This window comes from Vanacampus margaritifer, chromosome 11 (assembly GCF_051991255.1).
Source record: "Vanacampus margaritifer isolate UIUO_Vmar chromosome 11, RoL_Vmar_1.0, whole genome shotgun sequence".
Classification (NCBI taxonomy): Eukaryota; Metazoa; Chordata; class Actinopteri; order Syngnathiformes; family Syngnathidae; genus Vanacampus; species Vanacampus margaritifer.
Genome location: NC_135442.1, coordinates 13230098 through 13246119, shown reverse-complemented (window position 1 = coordinate 13246119; position 16022 = coordinate 13230098). Strand labels below are relative to the sequence as shown.

At 38.9% G+C, this 16022-nt stretch overlaps 1 protein-coding gene across 4 annotated transcripts in view; it reads right to left on the bottom strand.

Annotated features, from left to right (window-relative positions):
• Window positions 1–16022, bottom strand: part of myo16 (myosin XVI) — a 119248-nt gene that overhangs the window by 52537 nt on the left and 50689 nt on the right. For 3 of the 4 annotated variants that reach the window (XM_077580306.1, XM_077580305.1, XM_077580304.1), the window contains 10 exons: window positions 14698–14773; window positions 12777–12927; window positions 12545–12695; window positions 11064–11174; window positions 8501–8566; window positions 6545–6672; window positions 3341–3446; window positions 2740–2857; window positions 1549–1696; window positions 1348–1465 (listed from right to left, as the gene is read on the bottom strand). In XM_077580306.1, the coding sequence (XP_077436432.1) occupies window positions 1348–1465; window positions 1549–1696; window positions 2740–2857; window positions 3341–3446; window positions 6545–6672; window positions 8501–8566; window positions 11064–11174; window positions 12545–12695; window positions 12777–12927; window positions 14698–14773 (1173 nt within the window). Of the gene's footprint in view, window positions 1–1347; window positions 1466–1548; window positions 1697–2739; window positions 2858–3340; window positions 3447–6544; window positions 6673–8500; window positions 8567–11063; window positions 11175–12544; window positions 12696–12772; window positions 12928–14697; window positions 14774–16022 lie in introns of those variants that run through there. The other variant, XM_077580307.1, reaches the window with a different exon arrangement.

The following is a 16022-nucleotide window of genomic DNA, read 5'->3' as shown; positions in this document are numbered from 1 at the left end:
TCACAATAAGATCAACAAAACATATTATTATAATCATTCACGTAACGTGCAAACTAATATTTTCTATATGACAGTGAGGCGCTTACAGCACACAATGGAGTGATTGGATTTGTACAAGGTCAACAGTGTGTTGAAAAACACCAAAAAACAGACACATTTGGGAAGACCCTCACCTCTTCACCATTCCCGCCACATCAATTTTCCTCCACCTCCCCTTCCACCATTATCTACTCTACCCCCTCTGCCCTTGAGTAGAGGACGCTTAATGGAATACCCCATTAGCCAATGCTCAATGTCTGAGAGGGGGGTACATACGTTTGAAGTCACGCATGGCTACCTGGAGATTTTGTATTGATGCCAGTATCAATACCTGTGCGGCTTATCTGTATTCTTGTCAATGTTTATCCCTCATGTAGTATTTACAGTACAGCCAAGCCTCTATGTTGGCTTGATTATATTTAATATACTTGACTTAAATATACTTACTGTGTCTTTTATGTTGCTATTTTACTACAGACATTAAATAGTACTATCGCTGTTCATATAAAACTTATAGAAACAAATAAAAAATAAAATAATAGTACAGTACTAATAATTATGATAATCATATATTTTGGGGAAAAAGTAATAATTTTTTATTACTATTATTATTATTATTGCTAATAATAATAATAATAATAATCTGATTTATATAGCGCTTTTTAAGACACTCAAAGACGCTTTACAATGGAATCGATACATTATTCATGCACTCACACGCTTACACTGTACTTAAGTAGCCACAGCTGCCCTGGGGCAAGCTGACCGAAGCGTGGCTGCCAGTGTGCGCCTACGGCCCATCCGACCACCATCAAACATTCGCACCTTCCATACACCAGTGCGAGTAGCACAATAAAAGTGTGAGTAGCAATATAAAATATTTTTAATATTTAGCTTTAACTGTGTTTTACAACATAATAACTGACCTTTGGGTGTATATTGTGTTTTGTCTTTTTTTCTATTTAAATGCTTTAAAAAACTACCTTCACAACAAAAAAAAAACATTTAATTTGACACTATCATGAATGTAATTATTGAGGAATGTGCTTATTATGGTTGTTGTATTTTGCATTTCCATAGAATGTCACTTCATCATAACGTATTTTGGGTCAGGTACACAAAATAATCTAGATAATCAAAATATTGTAGTGTAAACTACAGCAGGTGCACCAAATAGTGAGCAGTGAGTTATTTTTGCAAGTGATAACACAGTATTTTAGAAAGACCACTTGAGCAGTAAGCTCATGTCTGTCACCAACCTTGACAGGAAACGGCTTCAAAACACATAAATGTGGCGCCAGTCGATACCTGCTTGTTGAAGCCCACAGCTTGAAAGGCATGCTTAACAGCGGCGAGACGCTCCCTGCTCTCTGCAGACGCTACTGCCACAGGAGGGCTCCCCCCAGGAAGTCCTCCACTAAGATACCTTCACAAAGAACAAGCACCGTAGATTAAAAATGGACAGAAATATTCTGTTTGTTATCATTCCCAAGTGATCAGAGAACACACTTATGAGCCAAGATGTTACTGAGGTAAAGTGCGCTCTTCTCGTCAAGTGACAGGCCCTCAGCCATCAGGTAGAAGATGTTGAAGCTGTGTTGGTGAAGAGGACACTGGACCACACGAGACTTCTCCAGCATGTACGTGTGAACGCGCGCTACAACAAGACAAAATCACATAAATAACAGTCTTTATTAGGTTATAAGTGTGAGCCATTGATAGTATACTTATTGGTCAAACTAACTTGGAGGAAAGTAGGCAAGCAGTGCTGTAAATATGAGTTTTCACTTCCCCCTGCTGGAGCTTTACGTCATTACACCCAAACTACAGCATGCAATGTAGATTGTTTATTTGGTTAAGGATGGATGGATGGATGGATGGATGGATGGATGGATAGAAGGATAGATAGATAGATAGATAGAGGTTTTTACATACACCGAAAATCCTCAATACTATTAACTACCACCACCACCACAATAATAATAATAATAATAATAATAATAATAATAATAATAATAATAATAATAATAATAATAATAATAATAATAAGCATTTCCTAAATTTGTATTGCCAAAGCACATGAGTGGGGAAAAAAACATTTAGTTGACAGGAGTTAGTTTTTAAAATATGTTTTCAAAGTTTATATTTAATTTTTTACAAACTATTTTAATTTTATTGATTCATTTATCAAAAATTAATAATTGACCCATGAACAGAAAGTGAAGCAGCAAACATTGTTTTAGTCACCTTTTGTGGACTGCACTCACCTTTATACATTTGATCATAAATAGAATGATAATATAAAGTTTTGTTTAACAAACAGAGGTCGCGACATTAGTAATTTCTCCCAATAATTTTTCATGTTTCCACACTGTCATGTAGCTAAATAACACAATGTATGAGATGAAGACATTAGTAGAATTTCTCAGCGTGTTGCAGGATAAACAACAAAAACAATAATTAACATTAAATAAAGCTTAAAAGTTTAAAAAACACACTTAACAAAACAAAGCATTATTATTGTTTAGTGAGTGCATATAATTTTTTACAATTACTCCACAAATATATTTAAATAAAAATAAACTACAGAATAAAAAAAAAAAAAAAAGTCATTTATTTTGAAATTCAACTTTAAGTTGTATGCTATAAACAAATTGAGGGACGTAACTAAATTAGCCATTTAGAAGTTGTGTTAATTACATCTGAGCAGCAACCTCCTCTTCTCACAGTACTGGATGGTCAACAGCTTGATAAAGCGACTGGAGTTGCTGTTCCTCTCCGTCTTTGCGTGCCCGAAAGCCTCCAGAATACAATTCACCTGCATCATTCAAAAGAAAAGATTACATTACAGATCCAAGGTTCTCCATGTTTTACTTCCTACCACCAGGTGTCAGTATACATCTATATACTCTATATCTAGTAAAATCCAGTGTAGTGTAGTTTGCCAAGTTGTCCCTCGATGATAAGGCAGCACACTGACCCAGATATCGGCTGCATGCATGAGGATGACTTCATCACGGAACATAGCGCTTGCTCGCACGAGCTACACGCTTTGCTAGCCAGCAGGGAGAGGCAAGAGATGAGCAGGATTTAAGAGCAGCTAACACATCATGACACCACTACCAAAGGGAATTACTACTAAACTCACTAATACTAGACCGCCCAGGATTGAAATGGAGATTTTTGTTTATTGCATGAGCGGAATCCTTCCTTGTTGTCCTTAACGAGTACCACTATCACATTGTATTGAGTTTTTTTGTGTGATGACCTGACGTGACCCTCGTGCCTCATCCAAACTTACGTGTTTCATCCTGGATTCTAGTGCGAAGCCTTTAGGGCTGGATCTGGCTGTCAGGTGTCGCACGATGTGCTTACAGGCCTCCGTTTTCCCTGAACCACTTTCACCACTAAAAAAAAAAAAAACACCCACAAAAAGGAAAATGAATTGTAATGTGCAGCACAAGTCATGCCTGCTGATGATATTGGTAACTGATTTGTTTACACTTGTATTTGCATCATTATTAAAGACCCAAAAAAGTGATTTCCGCAATTTGTTTCTATTGGATTGATTATATTATACACTTTGTTGTAAAATGCAAACAGTACCTTATACGGGTTACAGTTATGTTTTTTTGTTTGTTTTTTTACATAGAAATATATATATATATATATATATTTTTTTTTTACATACACATATCTCTATATATATGTATTTTTTCTTCATAAAATAGGTCCTCAGTGTCAAAGAAAAAGAAAAAAAGTTGAAGCTGTACATTTCTCACAAGAGTAGGTGTACCGTATTAGTCATCATGATGTTTCATACATGTGTCATCACATACGACATCACGACATCACGACATCGTCCGCCCCCTCCCTCAGAGCATCTTCATTAAAAACACCCTCCTATACCTTCTACTCCCCTTGCTTATCGTGTATCCCGCTCCAATGATCAGTACAGCCCACATACTGTTACCGCCGTGGTGTATCCACTACTTGAGGCCTGTTGTATGACATCAGGTACCGCTGTCGTGACACATCCACACACAGCAGCAGCAGATGGCTGCAGAAGGTCAGAAGGCCTCACTAATGACAGCAGTGTGCTGTTCGTTTTGTGTATTTCCTGCAGGGTCCTGCTGCCTGTGAGGTCCAAAGGCCTTATTCCCAGCGTCTTTTCTTTGAACGGTTATTAGCCTTCAAGGGCATTTGGTTAGCAAGATGACCTCAGGGATTATGGCTTAACTGAATGTCTGTAAACGTGAAATTGCAGTTTTAAGTCTTGGGGAAGGGGAGATATTTTCATTCATCACTTTGGATTGGATCGTGAATGATGGATCCAGGCTTAAAGTTCAGTTTATATCGGTTTCTGGTGACAGGTAAGAAAATCGCATTTTACCAATACACAATGATAAAAAAGAGCAATTACCTCCCTGCACTAATCCATCTGAGAGGTGACATTTGGATGGCAGAAAATCGGTTTCAACTTACACCTCCTCAGACTATATCTAGATACTGGCGTAGCTGGTCTAAAGTGACTTTTGAGCACTGCTGTCGTGTGGTGGATGTCAGACGTGTTTCATTCATACATATGTAAACAGCAGGAATCACACATGCCAAGCCATTGTATTGTATTTTTTGGGCCATACAGCTACGAGGGGCACACGAAATATCATTGGTGGGAGGGCAGACTCCATGTGCCCACTTCATGGCACATACTGTATAGTATGTGCTTCTTTCCACCATGTCGACGGGCTAGCGCACAACTAACATGCGACATTTAAAGAGGAATGAAAGGAGCCACTTTGATTGACCATGATAAAAGTCGTCTGTGACCACTTCTACAGTGGTGCAACTTGCACTTATCTGGAAAATTATGAATATTGGGTCTAAGCTGCCTCCGGTCAGAGGTATGCCACACGCTGTGCAGAATTTATGTTGGACACAAAAATACTGTAGAGGCCTAAGGTTTTATATTTTAAAAAATATCTATAAAGGCTTTAGGCTATAGCTGGTAAGCTAGCTGATAAGGGTCTAACAGCTTGGGACTTGGTGAGGATGCCCCAGCAGTGCTCAGTGAGTAAAGTGGCAACAACCAGGCAAGATAAGATTAATTAAAATTATTTAAAATTGTACTTCTCTGGTCAGTCCTTTATAAAGATTTTATTTTGAATCCAATAATGACCTTGATTTCATTGTCATAATTTCCTGTTAAAATACATAGGCGAGATGCTAATTGTGGCAGCAAGCAACTGTGCCTCACCTGAGATTGCGCAATGATTGCTTGAGGCTTGTATTGGTGTCTGTTTTGGCTCTCTTCATGTCTCCAATGTAATGTTTTTAGACACTTTACAATATGCACTCAATTGGGATAATGTACGTATGTAACACTTATGCGATACATATTCAACTTTGCTGATCATATACAATAACAGATAAAAGCTCAAGGTGAGGCAGACAGTACTCTGCCTCACTCAAGAGGCTTACAAGAGCACACAGGTTCACTTTGGTGCTGTTTTGTCTATGCCGATGTAGATCTAACAGAGTAAAATATATTGTCCATTACTTGGTTAAATAATGGCAGAAATTGTGAAAGAGTGCTGTCAGTGGCCCAAAGTAGCATTTGTAGACACAGAAGTGTAAAAGGAGGAATGCACCATGATGAGTCATGCTTCTTGAATGGCAATAAATAGTTAAGCGTTCATATTCTGTTCACACTGCATGTATTTTGCATGAAAAGCTTGCAAGAAAAATGGCATTCATTTCTGAAGACCTGGATGGTTATAATGTGTGCACATATTACCAAAAACCAATGAAAATGTGCAACGGCTTGCTACACAAATCAGGAAGAATAAGAAAAGATAGACTACAGACTATAACTTGACAATTTTTTTTTTAAAATCAATTAGCCACTGTAATCTGTATTGGCTCTGAGTGCTCTTGTCACAGTAACCATAAATACATCTTTAACGATTGTCACCGCTTCAGACACAGCGTGTATCTCCTGTCTTTTGTGAAAAATAGGCTAAGCAAAACCATCAACCTCCTATTTAGTGTTGCGAAAAAGAAGCGAGATAAGCAAGAAGTAAGAAAAAGAGCAAAAGGCAGGACGAGAAAGGTCAATGTCCTCGCATGTATGTGTGTGTGTGTGTGTGTGCAAGTGTGTGTGTGCACGAGAGAGATGGATAGCCTGTGGCCAGGGTGCATTAACTCACTGCCAGATTGGTTACAACTCAGCAGGAATGCTACTGGAGAGCTGGAGCGAAACGTAATTGCAATCAAGGAGCTGCCTCCGTCAGGCCAAGTACAAAGACTGTGACACCGCAACACTCCAAACACACAATCGTCGGTGTATGAACACTAAACAAGCCCGCAGCTATTTATCTCTCAGGGGGATGTTTAACAGGTGCTGAAACAGAAGGAGCAAACTTTATTATCTTGTTTGCAATTATTTCGCTCTGCTGAATTTTGGCCTCAGTGCAACTAGGGCGGTTCGTGTTGGGACACGCACCTCAGGATGAAACATTGGGGTCGTCTCTCCTGGAGCATCATGTGGTAAGCTCTCTCCGCTGACGAAAAGATGTGAGGAGGCAGAGAGGAGCACAGGCGGCCTGTGGAGCTCAGGTACAACTGACTCACCTGAGAGAGACAAACAGGCACAATCCATGACTTGTTAGGTTGCAAAGTTGCATAACCGGGCTAGTATTTCACACCTTGTTGGCGATTGTATGAACACAGCAAGAAAGATGACACCCTTGCAGGGTTTCCTTGCAATCACCAACAGAGGGAGACAGGACGTAAAGGCCTGTCGCTACTCGCTAAAAAGTGCCCCGAGATCTTAGATAAGAAAGGAATTCACGAGGGAGGGGGCTCGAGACATGCTCCCAAAGGGGAGCATAGTAAAAGCCTGGGAAAAACTTTTTGACATTACAACAAATCTTAAGAAATGTTGGAGTCGGAGAGGATGGAATGGGGGGGGGGACGGGTCGCGGAAACTGGCTTAACTAGCAGCTCAGTCTATGAGCGCTACGCGGCGCAGGTGACGTCCGGGAAAGAATGTAGGATCCAATGAAGGTGTTGAAAACAGGATGCTTTAAATGTAGAGTGACCAGCTAAATGCTCGATTCTGTCAAAGTTTGGCTAATGACTGCATGAACAGTGAATGAAATGCCAGTCAATGCCGTTTTTACATTCAGGACCTAAATCATAGTGTGGTCTGTGGATCTCTGGAGGCCTCCAAAGAAACTATCGTCCAAGAAAAGTGGATCATAGTTAAATTTTGTGAGACCTTTTATAAGAGATTATACAGGCAATGTTTTAAGTAACATCTTGGCATCGTTAACTGTCCTGCAAGTCCCATAATGTAAGTATAGAAATTGTAAAGCAGGAGGAGGAGCTGTCGTCTACCTTCTGACACAGCTTTTTATTGGGTCTTATTTTGTTTTATGTTTGGATAATGGCTGAATTCAGAAATGTAGGCAGCCAGATAAATGTAAAGAATATGTAACGACTGGGACGATAAAATCTCAGAAAATCCTTTAACGCCAAACATATCATATTAAATACAAGACTTTTTGAGCCCTCTGTTTCATGATAATAATCACCCCAAATCAAATGTCTTATATGGAAGTTCTTTAAAAAATAAAAAAAAATAAAACATTTTTTCAAAAGGACCAACAAATACTCTATTTACAAAGAATCTGAATTTTCTCTCATATATTTCATGGTTCAGGCTTTATAGGGTTAAAATCCTTGCTGGACGTCTGGTTTCTGGTCTGAGCAGGTTGTTGGCCACCAGGAGCGAGAGGGTGACAGACAACGAGCAGACCGCGGATGTTGTGACATATGTCCTCCTCGCACCTCCCAGAGGGGTGGACCGTGGCGGGAGAAGATGTCTCCTCCGATCAAGTCCAAATCCTCCTAATGTGCCGTTTGGAATCAAGTGCGTTCCACTAGCTGATGGATGATGCGTATTGTGTCGTTTAGCGGAAGCTGCATTTGTTTAAAATTCAGTTTCAGGGTCTGCACATGGCTCCACCCTTGATTTCTTGATGCACAGTCAGCCTTACGCTGTGAATTGCTAACAGGAAGAATGCATTATTTATCAACCACAAGGTCCATTTCAGGTTTATGTCTCTCTACAAGGCAGCCAACATCCATTATTGTGTAACTTTTAGTGTGCACTACAACGACAAGCCCATAGAAAATTTACAATATGTACGTATATTGGGTTTATATAGTAAAAATCTATCTACTATTATCTATTGCACTGTATTTTCACCAAACCGTGTTGAAGGTAATTTACATCAACACGAGGTTGAAACAGGAAATCAAATGTTATCACAACCAGTCATGCAAAACATTAAAAACGTTTCATATTAAATAATGAGGCAGGGCAAATGAAGCGCAAAGCATTCTGGGTGTTGCAGTCTTTCAAGCATCTAATTGAGGTCTGTTAAATGCTTACCAAAGTGGAGTAGATAGGCAGTTCTTTATTTGGGTTGACCAGCAAAAGAATGTGCCCAATGTAAGTCTGCGGAGAAACAAACAAACAAAACAAAAATCATCAATTCAGTATGCCAACTGTATCCCCCCTGTGTGGTTAAACAGTTGTACAATGAACAGAATGTGGCCTCAGGAATGACCATGTTGTCAAGTACATTATTTGCACCCGCCTACACATTACACTTACACTTGGAGGTCATTTGGAAAATATAGCACCATTGAAACCCCTTAAAACGAGGTGTTACCCGCTAGTCTCTAATGAAGAGTCCCAAAGGACCTTTGAAAGCTGGAAGAGTGGATTGGCCTTGCTGGTTCAAGGTTGATGACCTGAACCTATTACGCCTTTATGAGGTTTACTAGTGTGTCCAAGAGGGTAAACAACTTTCAATCCAGTAACGCTCCAGTGAACAATGGAGCCTTTGTTAATGATGGTTGTCCACAGCTTCAATTGATGCTCTGTTGGGGGGAAGGGGGGAGGGGGGAGGGGGGGGCTCTTTTCGTTGCTGGCAGCAGGTGAAAGAACCCATATCAAAAGTGTCATCTCTGACCACCCTGCTGGGAGCATATGGAGCGATTGCAGTCTTTGTCCTTACTTTATCCCAAGCGGTGGGTTGACATGAAAGCTATTGTTGGGTAGGCTACATTTAAAATAAGTATTTTTTATTAATATTATTATTTGAATTTGTCATTCAATGAGAATGTACTAATGTACAAGTCATATGCATTTGAAGCAGGCTAGCAATATTGCTTGGATTTTTTTGTTTTTAATTGTTAACACTGTAACTTATTAGTATGCTGTAGAAACAGGAAGTAATACATCTGTGACATGACATATTACGCCCTCCTTAGTGGTCATTGGTGCAATTATTCATTATTCATGCACTGTTTAACTTTTTTTTAGTTTCTCTACTAATGTTTAAGTTACTGGTATACTTTAAAAATTGCCTTTACAGTTAGAATAATTTGATCCTTGAATGGATCAATTCATTTTCACGTCTTCCTATGGACAATAATTGTTTAGAAATCAGAACAGACTGCAATAGGGAGACGTTGTTGATGTATAATATAATTTATGTATTACAGACGCTCCCCTACTTACGAACATTCGAGTTACGAACAACGGTACGTACGAACATTTCTGCTCGTACAGTATGTCGAAAAATGTTCGGAAAGAAATGCTGTACGTTAGATTTTGTATTGCGCGTAGTGATTCTTTCCGCCGCTAATACCGACGCTTGGCGCTGTGAGAGCTCATTGGAGGCTCAGCAACGTGTCGAGGAGGAGGAGGAGGAGGAGGAAGAAACGCCGGTCCCCATGAAGCAGGAAATAACTTTTGAAGCCGATTCCAGCGACGACGAAGAATCTCATGATATAAAATCCTCCTCTTCCTCCTCCTCCATCATGTCCTTAAGCATCGAGTACATCTTCCAAAAGTAAGTTAAACTTCCTTTTATTTATCTTATTACGTACATGTACATACTGTATGTGTCTCTCGCTCTCTCTCTCTAACATACGTAGTACAGTACAGTACTGTACGTATTCTCTCCATTTTATTAAGTTTTTTTCAGTACAAACCAATGCAGGTTACTTGTACAAGCCTTAAACATACTTATATAAACCTTCAATATACTTATATAGGCTTTAAACATAAATTATAATACAAAATATAGCACTGAAGCAACTTACGAACAAATTCACCTTACGAACGATCGTCCGGAACGTAACTCGTTCGTAAGGTGGGGAGCGTCTGTATATACTTTTTCAAAGTAATCACTACTCTAAATATTAAATATAAAACACATATTCAACTGGTTTTAGTAGCCGTTTCTGTCTGTTTGTAATAGTCCTGCATTCCTTCAATGTTTCTTGAAATGTCATTTATCAAATACAACATTTCATATTGAGTCCATGTCAACTTCATTTCGACAGGCAAATAAACATTTGCATACGAGGCTGACTGAATTGGTTTCACTTGACATAACTGGATCACAACGCGCGAGCGTGTCCTTTTGTCCCCGGAGTTGAAATTACACTCAATTGCATCAAGTGTGCTGCGACATCACCAAGATTGCAGCATTTTACCCAGCATAGTCCTTCTGTCTTCACACACATTAACAGTCATTTCTCCTTTCTTGCTCCAACCACTTGATTCCCCTCTATTGTGTCCCCCCCTACTGTGAACCACGTCATCGCACATGTGGGCCTCCTTAACACACATTCAAAGTGTGTCATAGAGGTCTAAGTTTTGCTTTAAACTGTGGTTTCCAAATGGATAAATACAGGCAGAGGACTAGGAAATTGCATGCATTTAAAATGGGGGCAATTTAGGAAGATGAAGGCAGTTTAGCCCTGAATGCATCTATTGATTCCACCCCCTATCGATATAATTGAGATTTTTTTTCCCATTGTCACTGGTGCAGACAACGTTTTATTGTGCCCAGCAGTGACAGACAGCAGTGTAGTCAAGAAGCGGCAAAAGGTGCGTGGTGCCCATTTTGTTAGCAGAATCCAAGGCAGAGTCTTACATATATTTGGTCATTGCCAAAACGCTTTTGCATCTCATAGAGCAGGCTGCTGTCGGTGAGCTCGCTGAGGGACGCCAGGTCATCATTGGGTGCTGGAGGCATCAGCTTCACCTGAGGAGAAACATACAGTGAGAACGTGGAAAAATAAATGGTCAGTTCTACTTGTACTCTCCATTAGCACTGCTTAACCAATTGCAACCACTTTCAGCCAACATCAGCATGACTACGATGCAACTATTGATGTATACGATCATCATCTACTATATCATATTTTTTAAGCAATACTTTTTACAGTACTGGCCTACTTATTTCATGTAATACCCTGTGGAAAAGGAGCACCACAGTCGTGAATGCACAATGTGCTTAAAATGTGTGTTTTAATAAGTTTAAGATTGTTCTAATACGTTTCAATATGTCTAAAGCAAGGTTATTATAGTAAAAAAAAAACACTAAACCTAAAATTGAAATAAACATTTTCATTAACTAAATAAAATTAAAACGAAAATAAACAAAAACTAACTGAAACTATATTTTCTGTTTATAAAATTAACTAAAACAAGCTATAGCGAAAATATCCTTCGTTTTCGGCTCTGTCAATATGAGCTTTCAAGGTTCATTTTAAATGTAATTCTTATGGTATTGCTGTACGTCCGTACAAATAAAGGAGGGTCAAACAATTGCTTCAAAATTGTAGTTCACTTGACTTTATTACACAACACTTTTTTAAAATCTTGCACTTGACAAATAATTTAAAAATCGAAACTCGAAATAAAGAATACAAATAAAACTAATCCTAAAACTAATAAAAACTCAACTAAAACATATATACATGTTCGAAATAAAAATTGGGGGGAAAAAGCATTTTCGAAAAAATAAAAATAATCAAAAACTAACAAACATGCTCTAAAAACTCAACAAACTGAATTTATAAAACAACGATCAAAATGAAATTAAAACTAAATATAAAGAAAAATCCAAAACTATCATATCCTTGGCCTAAACCTGTCAGTAGAAGTTTTGTATTGTTCTGTCACAGAAGTCTTTACCATGCACAACAACCACCTGGCATCACCTTATTAACGAGAAAGTATGTATGTCCAAACTTCCATTTAATTTATAGAGCTTGTCCTCATTAAAGTAGCAGGTTAACAGAAGCCTATCTCAGATGACTTTGGCAGAGAGACAGACAGGACATAAATTGATAAACATTCAGGAAGTCAGAGTACTTGGGGAAACCCTCACAAGCAGGGGTGACCTAAACCAAGATTCAAGTCAAGGACCTCTCAACTATGAGGCAGACTCCTTAATGACTGGTCACATTGCTGTCCATATTTATGTTGTATGCTGCTACCATTACAAAACATACTGTAAAATATATTTTTTCAAATAAAAAAAAAAGTTTTTTCTCTAACACACCTTATCCCGGATAAAACTGACACAACTCTTACATTGGCCTCAAAGTGCCCAAAGAAGCAAATGACCTGTTCCAGTTTAGTTGTTCCTGAGCTGAAGGGGCCATTCAGGATATTATCCAGTGAAGGTTGCCGGCTGAGTGCCCCGCCCGTCTCTCGAAACATGGCCCACTTCTCTAAGAAGCTATCCCGTTTTGAGATCGGGATACCCAAAGAGTTCCTGGAAGGTAAATAAAAGCGGTGATGCTCCGATTTAATAGTGAGGCAGCAGGCAAATAAAAGTGATAAGTATTTCACCAACAGGTTTTTGACAGGGGTGTTGAGGTCATGTGACCCGCCATCATAGTGTTGGTTCGTGGAGAGCAGAGGGGCGGAGGGGTCCTTCAGCCTTTGTAGCCAGCATGCCTCTCCACTCAGCAGTAAGTCAGCTATGTGTTCTGATGCAGCAATGTCTGAGGACAATTGAGCCAAAATCCAAATCAAGAGGCATTCAAGATGCGAGCGGTGATGAAAGGGGCCCTTGTATCTCCACTCCTCCCGGGGGTGTACGTAAGTTGGGAAGTGTTGCAGAGAAGAATCAGGAGTGGAGTTATTATATACAGTACATTTCTGCCGGTATGCAGCGTCTATGGACCTCTTAAAAACGGGTCAGGCCCTTGTGGGTCTTGCGGAGATGACTTGCAATATTTAAGTTTTGTATTTTATGGCAAGTCACCAAACTTTGCTGCCATAATTCTGCCCACATGCTATTATGAAAAACCTTTACTACGATCCCGGCATATGACATTTCGAGGGCAGTGTAATATTTTGTTTTATTCTGTTTTCATTCAAATATTTACAATAACTGTGACATTTTTAGGTTGTCAATGGCACACAATGAATTAGTTTGCGCAGTGGCATATGAAAATGTCGCCACTTGGCACAAGACATTTAGTTGATCATTTTCATTTGTTTTGGATTGTTGGCCTAGATCAGACGTGGGCAATCTCGGTCCTCGATGGCCGGAGTCCTGCAGGTTTTGGAGGTTTCTCACTTCCAACACAAGCTGATTCCAATCAACAGGCTCATTATCAGGCTTATGCAGAGCTTGCTGATGAGCTGATCATATATCAGCTGTGTTGGAGAAGGTCACATGCAAAACCTGCAGGACTTTGGCCCTCGATGCCCACCTCTGGCCTAGATGTTCCTAAAAATATTTATTGTAGTTTTGAATGTATTGCTTTAATGTATGTCAGTCCTCCTCAAATAGAAGGGTGCGCATGTGAATCAATTTTTTTTCCCAGGGGAATGAAATGTAATTGCACATCCACTACAATAGGTGGCAGTGGCACTCTCATTGTGGGTTCTATACCACCATCATAATAGAGCATCCACTATAGCCTATTTGCAATTAGTGTCACTCATAACATCTTAAAGACATATTTCTAATTTGCTCATCATAAGACAACATCTCAAGGACAGATTTGTCATGATGTGTTTTTATGATAGACATGCGTACAAAATTTCACATTCATATTCCACTCTTAAGTAGAAATATTTTACACTCAAGCACCACTTAGGCCGTTATTGGACACAGAGGCTTCATTTCAGCTGACGACCCCCCGGACTCTCATCACTTACTTCCGTTCATCATATAGAAGTTGAAGAATGGATGAAGGGCTCTAACGGAGAAAGATGGTGAGGGGGATGATGAAGGTCTCTGAGGGCTTATCTCATGTCTGCTGTGAGCCCACAAGCTAGAGAGGGCAGCTATTGATTATGGCCAGAGTGATGCTGACCTACACTAAATCGCCAACGGCAGACACTATTTGCTTTGCCACAGTGGAAAGGTTAGAGCTAAGTCTAAGGAAATATTTCTTTATTTATAATTTTTAATAATACATTCCAATATAACTGCTTTTATTTCATATTGATTCTTCTCATTCATCCATGTTTAAAAGCCACATGTAGTTACTGTACATGTAGATTGTAACCAATTAGGAAATGAGTCACGTCTGAATGATTAGAGCTAACATCCGAGGTAAACGTGCGTAGGTGAAAACAGGCACGCGCAATATGTCAGGGAGATTTTTCCACTCAAGACTAATTATCGCTATGTAAATACACACAAATGTCCTCACAGGATTATTAAGGAGGATCTTTTTGTCTGTTTAATGGGATCACAACGATTGTTGAAGCTGTGTGTGTGTGTGCGTACGTATGTGTGCATCTCTGTGTGTTACCTGAGGGCTTGTCTTGGTTGCAGTTCAAAAGAGTGGGGTTCGCTCCATGCCGCAGGAGTTGACTAATGATGCTCGTCTGAAAGGGATGGAGTAAAAACTCACTTATACTGTAATACATCTTGCGTTAAAAGCGCAACAAATTCCCATATTTCATACTGCAGTGGACCTGAATAAATGGATCTATATATTTCCTCATAAAGTGGCCTGGAGCATAAAAACAATTATTATGGCGAAATGCAGAGAGACGACAGAGCCAAACTGAAAGGGAATTTTTTTTCCGCTTAGCTCTCCACAACATGAGCCAACATAGCAAACATTGTGGAGCGATCACGTCAAAGATGTTCATATAAAATAAACAGGGTTTCTGACAGTATCATCAAATCTAAATGAATGCTTTCCAATGCTGTTTCTAAAACTTAAAACTACTTTAATGCCCACGTTGTAGTGCATACACACACGCACACACATACATACATACATATATTTACTTACTGTTTATACGTATATTAGAGCTATCAACCAATAAAAATTTGTATTAGTAATCAATCGCATGATTTCCATAGTTAATTCACAATTAATCCTTAATTAACTGCATGTTATAACTGTTCTAAATGTACAATATATAATTTTTTATTTAAAGTTTTCCATATTCTCATGAATTAACCTAAAAGTGGACATATATTGTTATCAAATACAAATTTATTCATATGTTTTAATTCATTGATACAGTTAAACGGAGTGTGAAACATTGAGTCATAGATTTGTGTTGTAGTAATTTTCTGCCACTAGGTAGCATTAGTGTTTCATGTTGGACGTTGGTGACAGGAACACAACATTTTTCTTTAAAATTTGGAGCAACTCGTGGACTCAAGGAGATTTTGTTCATTGCATATTACAACTATTCAACAGTCCCAACAAATACATAGATTCTTATAACATTTATTATTGCCAAATTGTGTTATAGTGACTCCTTTACACAATGTTGTATTTAAAATAAAACCAACAATTATATTAAAAGACTCTCAACCTCATATTTAATACTCCTTAATGCCATTTATGGCATTATTTTAGCCAAATCAATTTAATATTTTTTAATGATTGATGATAGAGACGTTGGTGCTGCTGTTTTGGTCGGCAAAGTCAGCATATGTGAACAATAGCACCTACTTACTATACTGAAAAAAAAAAACTTTCATTACTATTCCTGGGGAGAAAAGTGTGGCATCTAATTGATGGAGGAACGTCTATTTGAGTAGGGGCAAGTATTTGCAGCTTATTTGACAGATGACACTTCCAACAAGAACTCCCATGTCATAGTGAGCCAT